At 42.0% G+C, this 12,896-nt stretch overlaps 1 protein-coding gene across 1 annotated transcript; it reads right to left on the reverse strand.

The window, feature by feature from the left end:
- Positions 1 to 3,863: 3,863 nt before the first annotated feature.
- Positions 3,864 to 9,766, reverse strand: LOC117562426 (eosinophil peroxidase-like). The gene is made up of 14 exons (XM_034240259.1): positions 9,637 to 9,766; positions 9,114 to 9,201; positions 8,845 to 9,020; positions 8,005 to 8,134; positions 7,637 to 7,763; positions 7,345 to 7,551; positions 6,652 to 7,009; positions 6,383 to 6,543; positions 6,022 to 6,280; positions 5,768 to 5,938; positions 5,414 to 5,651; positions 5,110 to 5,309; positions 4,983 to 5,006; positions 3,864 to 4,871 (listed from the first exon to the last, which is right to left on the reverse strand). Exons 1-14 carry the CDS (start codon positions 9,701 to 9,703, stop codon positions 4,414 to 4,416), a joined length of 2,664 nt encoding a protein of 887 aa, XP_034096150.1. The 5' UTR covers positions 9,704 to 9,766; the 3' UTR covers positions 3,864 to 4,413.
- Between the last annotated feature and the right edge of the window lie 3,130 nt (positions 9,767 to 12,896).

The raw sequence follows: 12,896 nt of genomic DNA on the forward strand, positions 1-12,896 counted from the left end.
CCAAGCAACAGAGCTTCATTTATCATGAAAGAATTATTGCATATATATATACACACACAGTGCAATACGAAGCTACAGGGACGTTAATAACGTCGGTAATATTAACTTTATTTAATAGAACATTTACGGTACAAGATTTAATCATACAGCCCATGTAGTATGATAATGAATTACAGCAAACATGTGCAATATATCCATTATTACAGCTCCGTGGGATGGCAGTAAGACGATATGGATCCGTTCTTATTGTGCATCCATGGGTAAAGATAAACGCAACTCACATTGGTTTTTCAAACAGCATCTCTGTAAACTACGTGTATTCACTGAATTTCACTCTCTGCCTTTAACGGCTCGTTGTAGCTTCAATAGCTCCAATAGCTCCAATAGCTCCAATAGCTCCAATAGCTCCAATAGCTCCAATAGCTCCAATAGCTCCAATAGCTCCAATAGCTCCAATAGCTCCAATAGCTCCAATAGCTCCAGCCCCCACCCTTCCTGTGAGCACAGTGTGCTCTGATTGGTCGGGACACGTAACATGAACGTGCCGGGCGGCGCAGTCCCGTGGGTTATGGCGCGTTTCCACTGCAGCGGGTAGCCCCGTTTAAGCATCCTTAACCGTCCTCAAGCGGCCAGGCCGGTTTTTGGTGGCGTTTCCATATAGCCTAGTACCGGCCAGCGGGTACTTTTTCCCTCTTTTTCCGGCCTCATAAAATCGTGGTTCCCTCAGACCAGGGCCAGGGCTGAACTAGTGACGTCAACACTCTCGACTGCTGATTGGTCAGAGAGAATCGTCACAAGATTGCGCGCGAGTTCATCCCTAGCGTCGCATATATATCTAGAAGCAAGCTTGCAGCATTTTAATAAACAGCATTTTGTAAACGGATGAGCTACAAAAATGGCTACGTCTAATAAGAAAAGCACACCGTGGTCGACCGAGGAGGTGACGACGTTCCTACATCTCATTGGGGATGATCAAATCCAGCGGGAGCTCGACGGAACAACTCGAAATGTGAACAAAAACAAAGCCGATCGCCCCGCCTACACTGCGTTGCTACCCCAGGTCCTAAACTGTAATGGAAATGCGCCACGGCCTGGGCCGGCCAGCGAGGCACCCCGAGGCCAGAGCGAGGACGCTTAGGAACGCTTAAACGGGGCTACCCCGCTGCAGTGGAAACGCGCCATTAGATCTACGTTCATAATGCAGAGGGAAATAACTCTCAGAATAACGTTATTAGCACATTATTACAACTTGAGGAACGAATGTTTTTAATAAGGGCTATACAAGTGTTCATACTGGGTAGTTTATTTAGTTTAAAAAAATTATCCAACGATTTACAGACCACTCTTTCCCCATGTAAGTCAATGGGAAAAAGTGTTTCCGGGCCTGGCAACCAAACGGAAGTGTAGTACCGCCGTTTGGCCAGCACGAATATTTTCATCTGAGTCCGGCGCACTTCCTGGGGGCTTGGTGTGTGCTTTCTTAAATCGTTTGTTTACGTCCCTCACTTCCGTTTCGCTTCTCATGCACTGATTCGATAGCTGAACAGCCAATCAGAGGGATTGTTTGGTCCGACTGCCAGACCCGATGCATGGCCGATTCAACATGTTGAATCGGCCATGCATTGGGTCTGGCAGTCCAAATAAGGCGTGTCACGGTCGACGGTGCGGGACACACCAAATTGAGTTTGGGCGACAGGACACGCTTCGTCTCCCGACTTACGAAAACAGCCGAAATCGGCCTGGTGTGTCAGGGCCTTAAAGACGGGGGCTCCCAGGAGATCAACACAGTCCTCTTTGGAAAAATGCCATGCGACGTGATATCCCAGGGACATCACAAGGCAGGCAGGCAGCGGCGGCGGCCTGTGATGAAGTAGGGTCGACCCTATATCATGTGAAGCCACCGAGCACCGGTCCCCGGGGGAACCGGGCCTGGGGCAAGGCTCGTGGACCAAGCTACTTATTCGGCCTTGCGGCCCAATAATCGCTCTGACCTGGTGGTGAGGCGGGGGCATCTCTAGCAATGAGCGAGTAGCCCACACACCCGCCGACATGATCATCATCCAGGGAGAGTACAGCCCTGGGCGGTGGACTTCCATGGACGCCGGACTCGGAAGGAATGGCGAATGTGAAATGGCACCACCTCGGCCATATCCTGGTCCCCCAAACACTCGAAGCAGAGGTAGTGGGGGTCGGCGCCCGCTATCTTTCTTTCTCTTTCTTCCTTTATCTCTAAAAATACGTCTCGGACTCAGTGCTAGACTATCACCTCCGCTCGCTGAAGAGTAAAGGATGGTGGTCAGGAGGCGAGGCCAAGTTTTATACGGAAGTGAGATGCGCACGCATTCAGGTAGGCCCGCCCCGGGGCCGGCTACGTCCATAGAAATCTCAGTAGGTGAATGCTTGCATAATAAGGTGTACCCATAGAGTCCAGTAGAGGGCGGAGCCTGTGAGAGATATAACAACAGAGCTAATGCGTCCCACCACATCTCCCATCGATTGCCATATATTGAGCTGCTTTTTTTGTTTACTTATTTAGGATTTAAGCATGCAGATTAAAGCAGAGTGACCACCTTTAGATTCATTTCTTCATATCGAAAAAATCTTCTGCTCCAAACATTTGGATTAATCTTTATAAAAGCCCTGTTGTGATTTGTAGTAAAATCATTTCCAATACGGAAACAAAGCACATAGAAGGCTTTTTAAAAAAAATACATAGCAAGTTTTAAAGCCAGTTGTTTATTATGAGTCTATTGTGCTTTTCCAGTTTTATAAAACTTGATATATTTGTATTCTGTTGAATTGGGTGTAATCAAGGGGCAAACTGTGGGGTAGAGCCGGGACGCCAATACAGTCTATATGTAATACATCATTATAGTTCTCCTTTTGAATTACAATCAACCTTTCACCTTCACTGCAGACACTTCAAATCCCTTTCACTCACAGTGAGTGGGGTATTTGTTTACAGCCCACCAAAATACTCCTGTGGTTTAACAATTGTCTGACAAAAACACAACTTCTTAAATATATTAAATTACATATCATTACCTAATATTATAATAACTTTGCTTTAGAAAAAGGGATTGCATTGACCTCCTGCTGAGGAAAAATATCTTAAAAACTGGACTGAGTCTTGATAGTCCATGTGTAAGTGTTTAGAGGGAATAACGTTGTTAAATGTATTTATTGTAGATACAACATTGTGACGACCCCTGCCTTGCTATCACCTGGTGTGTGTGTGTGTGTGGCCCTTTAAATATTCTCCCTTTTGCCTATCAGCATTGATTAAGGACACCTGGCTGCCGGTACCAGAGGTTTAAAAGGCCTGAGTCAGTCCCTGGAGCGTTCTCCCCCCCCCCCCCCCCCCAGAGGACCGGACCTCGGAGAGCAGTGTCGTCTATTCTTTTTTGCCTTGCCTTTTTGTTTGTCTTTGGCCATATTGAGTTTTGTTTCATAAATACCTTTTCCTACATATTCTTGTCCTTCCCACGCTTTTTGTTATGGCCAAGAGCCAGACCATGACAACATACATAAATATCCATTCCATTTATTTTATTTACTCTAATGGAAAGTATTAAAACGTCTGAAGCTGAATTTGTTCAAAGCACAGATTAAACTTTGTGATGTAGATGTGTTGCTTTGTGTGTCAAGAAGCTCTGGTTTATTTTAAGAACCATTAAGTCCTGTTAGCAGAGCAGAAACCTACTAAAACCACCACAGGTTGTGTCTGCTTTCCTTAAAAGATTGTATGTCAATGCCATCTACTGGTCTGGTTAAGAATATCATCAACTGTGTTTAGGGGGGGTCTGCAAACACATACCATCTCCTGAAGTCTCTGTCATTATAAATATCATTCGAAGGCAGGGTTCAATGTGTACAATTATCATTTATTAACATTCATTTTAAAGTGACTTGCACTATCACAGCAGTTCAAAATAAAAATAAAATAAGAAAAAATATCACAGATCAAGTCAAGTAGTTTTCACATTGTTTTTCAGTATGGTATTACTGAATTATAAATATTCCTTCATTCAATACAAAAGCTTTTAGATAATAAATTAATGCTACCTTTTTGTGCTATTCAGTCAGTAGGGCCACAACAACAAAAAAGTTGTTGATGAAGTTGTTATTTTGTGCATAACTGGGCTTTTTCTCCATTTATAGATATAAGTAGAACACTATAATTACTTCAACTAACTCTCAGGACAGCTCTGCTTCACTTGAACCTCTGAAAATGTCAAATCTGAAAATGTAAGGCTTGTCCTGCCTTTGATTTTGGCGCAATTCAGTAAAACCACAATAGAAAATGGAAAGGTGTATTATATCATCCATCGTTAACATTTAAGGGCTTCATATAGGACCGTATGTTTGCAGTCATTTTAGGATGTCATGGGTCTACAGCTGAAGAACATTTTTTTACTCAGTAAACAGAAAATGCCCTGAGAAGGAACTGTCAGCGGTCAGACCGCCGCTGATACCATAGTCAGACACAAGATAGACCTTGTCCCACTTCTCAAGCTTGATGATCATGCTGCCACTTGCTGAGATGTAACCGCTCTGCCTGGTGGTGAATGAGTGCAGAATCCTTTTTCCATTGCGCATCAGATCCAAAGTGGCCTCACGGTTGTAAACGGTGGCGTGGAACTGAAACTCATAAACACCCGGATACTCACACGTAAAATACCCAGTTTTGCTGTCATAGCTTTTCTGTCCATTGTAGATGACATCGGAAAATTTCAAGGGTCCGCCGGCTTTGATGAGGTTACCGAGTCTCATGGAGAAGGCAGAGTTAAACATGGTGCCTGGAGGCCCGGGGGGTCCAGGGGGTCCAGGGGGTCCAGGGGGTCCATTCAGACCACGGCGCCCTCGGGGTCCTGAATAAAAAACAGACATGAGTACAATTATACCAACAGGACCTTTCCATACAACCATTTTAAAGTTATAATTCTAAACGTAGAGTAAAAATGCATAAGCTGTAGTTTTACCTGCGGATCCATTTTGGTTAGATCCTGGGTAATAAAAAGGGGAAACAGTCAGTATTTTTTCAAGGATTATAATGTTGGCACTGATCTTGTTTAGTTTACTGTGTCAGATTACAGGACAAATACTAACCATCATCCTTCCATGCATCAAGGTCAAAAGCTTCGATGTTCGCACATGGGGTGTAACCCGGTCCTCGAGGACGGTACTGGAAGGGTTTTTCTGGGACTTCAGTTATACCAGAGTTGTCACAGATGATTCGGGCAAGTGACGTGTTTTTCAGTGACTCCATTTGGGCCTCAGTGAACACTCCATCGTTCTCCCACCAAAGTCTGAAATTGGACAATTTGTTAAAATATAACAATATTGAATGTAAAAAAGAATAACAACACATACCATTTTCCACATTGTGAGCAATGTCAGTTGTGTAACATACCGGTCTCCCTTGCGAATCTTCTCAAACTGAGTGGCAATCAGGCAGGCAAAGAGAGGTCCCACTCTTCCTCCAGGGACAAAGGGCTCAGCCACTCCTCCAAGCCACACATCGATGTTTCCAGGTGTTCCATAGAGACCCATAAGTTTGGTGGCCAGAACCGTGTTGTTTAACACTTCAGCCAGCTCTATCAGGTTACCTGGCTGTGAAAGGCCACAGAACTTGCGCCATTTGTTGTAGCCTATAAGGAAGTACACAGCGTTAAATTGTTGCCATGTTTTAGGTGTGTGATCTTTAATACCTGTAGGAACAATTATTGTATTCCTAAACAATACATAGGTATAAAAACTAAATTACCAGAGATTCCATGGTCTCTGCCTCTCTGCATGTTAAGGGCAGCCAGATCCAAAGCCAACGTGTTGGTGAATTTGAAAAGCCTGTCCCTTAGCTCTTCAGGCATCATTTGATCCTGCGTGTTCAGCTTGGCCTTACTACCCACTAGGCCCCTCAGAATTGGGTCCAGACCACCTGAGGAACACAATAGATCATTTAAGGTCTAAACTCATTCTCTGATTAGGTAACAACAAACAAGTTAAAGATCTTGGCCAAACCTTCAAAGATGATCCTCCACGGTGTGAAGAAGGCTCTGTGAAGCATAGGGCTGGGGTATGTGGGGTGTTCAACGAATTGCTCATTCAAACGAGGCATAACAGGCGGAATCATCAGGTGAGCAAATCGGTAAGCAGCAGTAGCGAACACATTAGAGATGCCGGGGTCAACACTGTCATCATAACCAGGGTAGGTGGACAGCTGGTTGGCCATGAAGTCTGGACCAACAATGTGAGCCAAGTAGTCTCTGAAAGTGATAACCTGAAAGACAGAAAACATTTTTAATGAACCATGCATAATAACGATCCCTTAAATCGTCATTGAAACTTTTTTGTAAGCGATTCAGCTAAACCAATTCCTAACCTGGAAATATGCTCCCATGATTTTGCGTGCCTCTTGGTAGAGCCTTTCTCCGCCCCAGTGAGGATTCAGCTGTGCCAGAGCACGGGCCAGCCGATTGTGCTCACGCAAAAACAGAGTGTGTAAAGTGGTCAACGCAATGTGTTCATTGGAACGCTCATCACCTTAAAAGTTGGATAAAATGTGAGAAAAAGAGCTGTCAGCCTTGTGCAATGCTTGGAATGATCTAACACGTTCAACATTTGTACATCAGTGTGTTTGCTGCCACTCACCAGCCTGAAAGCATGGCACCTCCTCTGCATTAACATCATTAGTCATGCGAGCTCGGTTGGCACAAATGTTGGACACCATGTCGGAGAAGGGCAGGTACTCACGGCCGTCGTCATTGTACATTTCGTTGACCCTCATCAGGCCATCATCTGAACTGAGATCCCGAAGTAAGCGAGCTTTGCTAGGATCTGAACCATACACCTGACCTACATCAATGAAAGCTGTAAGAGCGTTCATCTGCTGACGGGTGGTGCTGGAACCAAAGATGTGGCCCATTTGTCCAGAACCACAACCTGCGGCCGAGCGGAAGAAAGGCATGCACTCTGCGTCTTCGCCAAAACGCCGGTCGTTGCTAGGAATCTGTTGGGAAGACGAGAAGAAGTTAGCATTCAATGTGTGTGTGTGGTGTGTGTGTGTGTGTGTGTGTGTGTGTGTGTGTGTGTGTGTGTGTGTGTGTGTGTGTGTGTGTGTGTGTGTGTGTGTGTGTGTGTGTGTGTGTGTGTGTGTGTGTGTGTGTGTGTGTGTGTGTGTGTGTGTGTGTGTGTGTGTGTGTGTGTGTGTGTGTGTGTGTGTGCGTGTGTGTAGAGAGGCACATGTAATGCTGGATAAGACAGACAAAGACAGAGTTCAAGATTTACAATTATTTCAGTTCAGTTTAAATTCAATGATGTCTGTTTTTTTGTAATGACACTGACCTTAATGGGGAAGCAGGGCTCTGTGCTATCACAGCTCTCGTCACAGTCGATCCCGTTGTTGAATGAGCGGATAACAGGCGAGTGAGGGGTGAAGGTCAGGTCGTGGTCCATCCACTGGCCAAAGATGGTCACCATGAAAGTATAGAGTGGATCGCTTGTCACGTTATCGTTTCCTGTTGCCAGAATTCGGTTTGACACTTCCAATACCTGAAGACACAGTGTAGACAGTGAGCACCTAGTACTACATTCGTCTTTTCTTCATTGTCATTGACCATATGTTAAGGTTTCTTACCAATGGCAGATAGTGATTGTCGATAGTCTTATTATCCCAGCCTCTTGGTTTATAAGTACTATCCTCGTACTCAGCAGGGAGCCAGCGGGTGAAAGGTGTATTGGCGGAGCCAAAAAGGAGGTGTTCCCTATATGCAAGAAATAATAAATGAATTAGTGCTCATCTTATATGTTTTTTTTGTATTTATTTAATAAAAATGATAGGTGGGAAACCTAGGCAGCTGCTTACAACCAATACATACAGTAACATGAAAACTAAAACAGAATCAAACTACTCATGAGTTAGTAGTATGAAAGCTATATGTGCAGTTGTCCACACCTATAGTCAGGGAAATTAAATGTAACGTTTCTATTTAATAGTTGACTCACTGGTTGTTGCAGGTGCTGCTTGCTGTGCGATACGGCGAATAGAAACTCGCCGTGCAGGAAGGGGACCGATGTCGGGGGGAGCAGCCTGTCAGATCAGCGATGACCGCCATAGTCTCCTCAGGGATCAGATCTAAATTAAGTAAGACACATTAATGACTCAGCTGCAGAGGTGGGAAAAGTTCTCAGATCTTGTACTTGAGTAAAAGTAGAAGTACCAGAGTGTAGTAATCTACAAGTTAAAGTTCTCCAATAAAAATGTGTAAAGTAAAAGTAGCAAAGTGTTTGCATCAAAATGTACTTCAAAAGTACAAGTTCTCATTATGCAGATTGGCCCATTTCAGAATATACTGTACATGTTTTGTTTATTTATTGATGCATTCATGTGTCTATCAAAGATGGTTGAGGTGCAGCTGTTTTAATAACATTGTATTCTTCAGGTTAGCTTGTGAATTTACTCCAGGTATAACTAAAGTTTATTCAAGTGTTTATTACATTTCACATCATTAATCAAAATCTGAAAACAGTAACTAAATATATTTGTAAAATGTAGTGGAGTAAAAATACACGATTTACCTCTGAATTGCAGTGGAGTAGAAGTACAATGTATAGCCAAAAATTGATATACTCAAATAAAGTACCAAAAAATGTTACTTAAGTACAGTGAGTAAGTCTACTACTTTAATAACAATAATAATAATAATACATCGGATTTGTATAGCGCTTTTCCTAATGCTCAAAGACCTTTTACATAAAATCAGAACGGAAACAATACAAAGAAAACAAAAAACGATATACAGATGTTTCTAAGGAAAGTGACGGGGAGCTGTAAATGTTTCACACCTGTGGCATTGATGGAGCGTCTTTGTCGTCTGTGCAAAGACTTCTGGATCAGCTCCACGGCGTAATGCATGTAGTCTGCAGCGCGCACCGCATTTCGGGTCATCCCAACAGGCTGCTTCAACGTCCGCAGGATGTCTGAGGGACTCACTGCATTCCGCCTCACGCGATCAATGCTCCTGTGTGGTGAGCAGAGACAACATTGATGAAGTCATACATTAATAGGAACTAATACCTTCGATTTAGTTCTTCAAAAAGGTTTGTACACTCACACTTTTCTGGAGTATTCGTAAGCTGAGTCAACATTGGCCTTGGCTGCGATCACAATTTTCTCAATCTCAGCTCTGCTCAAATACGATTCTGAAATGCCACATCAAAGACTTTTACAAGATATATTTGTGATGCAATACTGTAACATAAAACTCAAACATTTGAACTGAGATAATTATTTCTGAATCAAGGCAAGTTTATTTATATAGCACCTATAACACAAGGTAATTCAAAGTGTTTTACAAAAAGGAAAAACATTAGGAGCATTAAGAAATAGTGCAGCGGAACACATTATAAAATGACATTTAAAAACTGTCATTATAAAGAGAAGGAGGATAAAATAAACATTAAACAAGCAAATAACACAGGTATAAAAAAAACATTAATAAAAGCTATGTAACCTGAATAGTTCAATTGAAAGCAGCGGCAGAAAGAAAAGTCTTTATCTAAAAAAAGTACAATAAGTCAAATATTTAAATATATCTTAGTGGCTTTTGTAAGCAAGAGGAAGGTGGAAGCACTCACCAGCATTCACCTGGCATTGCAAGCTAAGGTAAAGCCCTGCAGCCAACAGGCACAGAAAACCCTTCATTGCTGCAAAAAAGACAAATATTATCTAGTCAGTGAAGCAAGAGGTGCAAATCTTCAGCCACTCTCAGAAGTGTGTGCTGCATGTAAGTTGTCGGACAATTTATAGCCGGTGTGTTGCTTCATTACCGCCCATTTGTTGTCCGGAATTCCCATATTTTCTTCCGCGTTCTCACTCAGCATCCCTGTTGAAGTCTGCCAATTAATGATGATCAGCGAAATAAATAACCTGTCACTCAAAAAATCAATGTAGCAAATCAAAGCTGCATGCTTTCACCGTGTTATGAATCTTGTTTTTCACAGAAGAACAGAAACTCTTAGGGATAGTTAACCCGAGAAAAAAACGTTTTCACACATATTACACATTTTGCGTTGTCATTTATTCGTCAATAATCATTTTCGCTATGCATAAATGTCTTGTTCATATTTATTTGTAAATTCTGCATACATTTATAATATAATACTTTTGGATTAGAGAGCTGCAGCGCTTCACTTTAAGAAATTGTATTCTGAAAATGCTCTCCCTCTTAATGTGTTACGTTACAGTTTTTCCATAACACAAAGTTACATTCCCAAATCTGGATTGTTAATTTTAACTTTTACTGTATGTTTGTGTCTATTCTTTTCAAGCTAATTTCTTGTTTCGAGTTTTGAGTAGGCTATTTATTAAAACATTTTCGAAAAGTGCTTTGTGAATATTATGTGAGTCTCGTCCTACACATAATAAGGTCTACATGATAACGCATTCCACTATTATGTAAATCGATTCCGGTAAAATTACTTTAAGGAAGTTAATCGTGACGTAACATTCAAGTTCCTGAAACTCTAATGATACGGTGGCTACATTTTTGACATGCCATTGAAAGTCAGCATTGCGATTCCTGCCAAACGAAAACATCTTCCTGAACCAATGCTGAAAAAAGGGTCTGATGTTGTCCTATAGACCCGTGAAATAATTAACAATATCTACCAGCACCTGAGCATTGGATAACAGCTCCTTTAATAACCCGCTAATGTCCAAGCTTTTCAATATGATGACAACTTTTAAGACGATCCCAGCTTTTGAATAAACGAAAATTAATGTGTGCTTCCTTTTTGTTGCGATTCTAAACATATATATTAGGCCTACATATAAATACCACCCAAAAAAACGTATACAATAGGGGAAAATTACTTTTTGTATTACATTTGGATATTAAACGCAATTTTTTGGGGGGTTGCTGTCGGTGTGTTGTTGGTGCACAAACACACACGCAGACACGCACACACACACAATGAGTACTTGTTCTTATCATCTCAACAGATTCCCAGCCGAGACCCTCTGCTTTGGGGCACACACAGAAGACTGCACTTCTTTCTTTTAGATTTATTTGTGCTTTAAGAACTAGAATTCTCATTTTGATGGTAAGCACTGATTCCTATCTGCTATAATTAGGTTTGTGGGCGAGTCTCGTGTTCCACCTTTATTATTAGTAATACCTGCGCATGTCATCAAGTCAAATCTCTACTAACAGAAGCAGCCATTTGACCTCATTGCAGTCAGAGATCACACATCAGATTGACAATTAATGTGCTTTAATAGCAAGCTAAATCACATACCTTGGCCTTTGGTAACCCAGGTGTGTCCATCTTTAAAAGTATGTTGCCCTTTGTTTAAATTATTGATTGTCATGCAATGCCAGCGCCAGAATTTTTCATTTTGTAATCCGATTCTTTTTTGGGCAAAGACCTACAATGTGCTCCCGAAGAATGTTGGAATTGGAACGTTTTCTTTGTTTTGTGTGATCAATTGCAGGAATTAACACTAGAAGACACACATTTCCAAACGGTTTATGCTTGATAAGCTGGGTGGCCTTTTCAATTCTTCTCCACATGTTAGTTGAATGGATCCTGGAACTGTATATGTTGTGAATGAAAGCCAACTGTATCCCAACAGTAGCCTTCAGTGAAATCAAGGTTCATTTTGCAGGCATGTCAGCACACATGGCTGAGTCCAGCAAACAGCTTATAGCTATCATACCTAAAGTTAAAATGTTTTAGCATGAATTCACTCTTGATATCATAACTTGAGCCGGACTATGTTTGATAGGTTTCTGGCATTTTATCAACATGTAGTCATTAGCACGAATAGGATTACAAATTGGCTCAACAGGTTGTGTCTTCGTTCATTCCTCCATACATGAGTAATCCTCTGTACGGCATGGAGATGTCAGATCATTGAGCACTGAGATAATAGTGACACACGACCAGAGATGGGGTCGTTACTAAAAAAAAGTAATATATTACATATTACATATTACTTTTTAAAAAGTAATATATTACACTACTTCGTTACTCTCTACATAAAGTAACTCGTTACTTTACTCGTTACTTTACTCGCAGGGCCGGCCCGCCCCTCCCTACAGGCAGATCACGCAGACTGCGGCGCACCTACAGTGTAAGCGCGCCACAGTTTTGCCTCTGCGAGACTCCACTTGCCCCCCAATTACTATTGCATTAAGGAAGACATAACACAAGTCTTTCTTTGTATATGCTCTAAAATAGGCTACCAGCCTACCACAACAAGCTAACAGTCTGTGAAACGTCAAGACACTAATTAATGAAACCAGTTCAAGACGCATTATTCTTATCATTCTTTATGAGCGCATAACGGTAAGTTATCTAATTACTTATTTATTTAGTATTCCATAACTTAGTAACAGAGATGATCAAACTAAAGTGGTAGAGACATGGCAGAATTCCTACAATGAAGCGGGGCATTGAACTGTTCACCCGTGAGAGGGCAACAACAAAAGAGAGCGAGCGGCCCGTTGAGGGAGTTTACAGATGAAAAGACTCAGCCATGTTTATGCAGCACTGCACGTGGAGATGTGGTCCCGCAAATCGCGCAGATTACATAGGCCTACATGTATATAAACCTGCGGCGGAAACCCCTCTTGTCTGTCAGTGAGTGTGATTATTTTATAAAAGTAACGAAGTAACGCGTGTCGGGGCAATGTTAGTAACGGTAGTGTGATTACTTAACTATAACAGTAACGCGTTACACTACTCCGTTACCGACAAAAAGTAATATTGTTACACCCAACTCTGCACACGACCTGCAATATTTTATACTTTCATTTGAGCAGTTAGATTTTCTTTTCATTAGCAGTTCATACTCATAGGCCGAGTCCACTGCAAACTTTAATCACAATCTC

Source organism: Gymnodraco acuticeps, unplaced genomic scaffold (assembly GCF_902827175.1).
Source record: "Gymnodraco acuticeps unplaced genomic scaffold, fGymAcu1.1, whole genome shotgun sequence".
Taxonomy (NCBI): Eukaryota; Metazoa; Chordata; class Actinopteri; order Perciformes; family Bathydraconidae; genus Gymnodraco; species Gymnodraco acuticeps.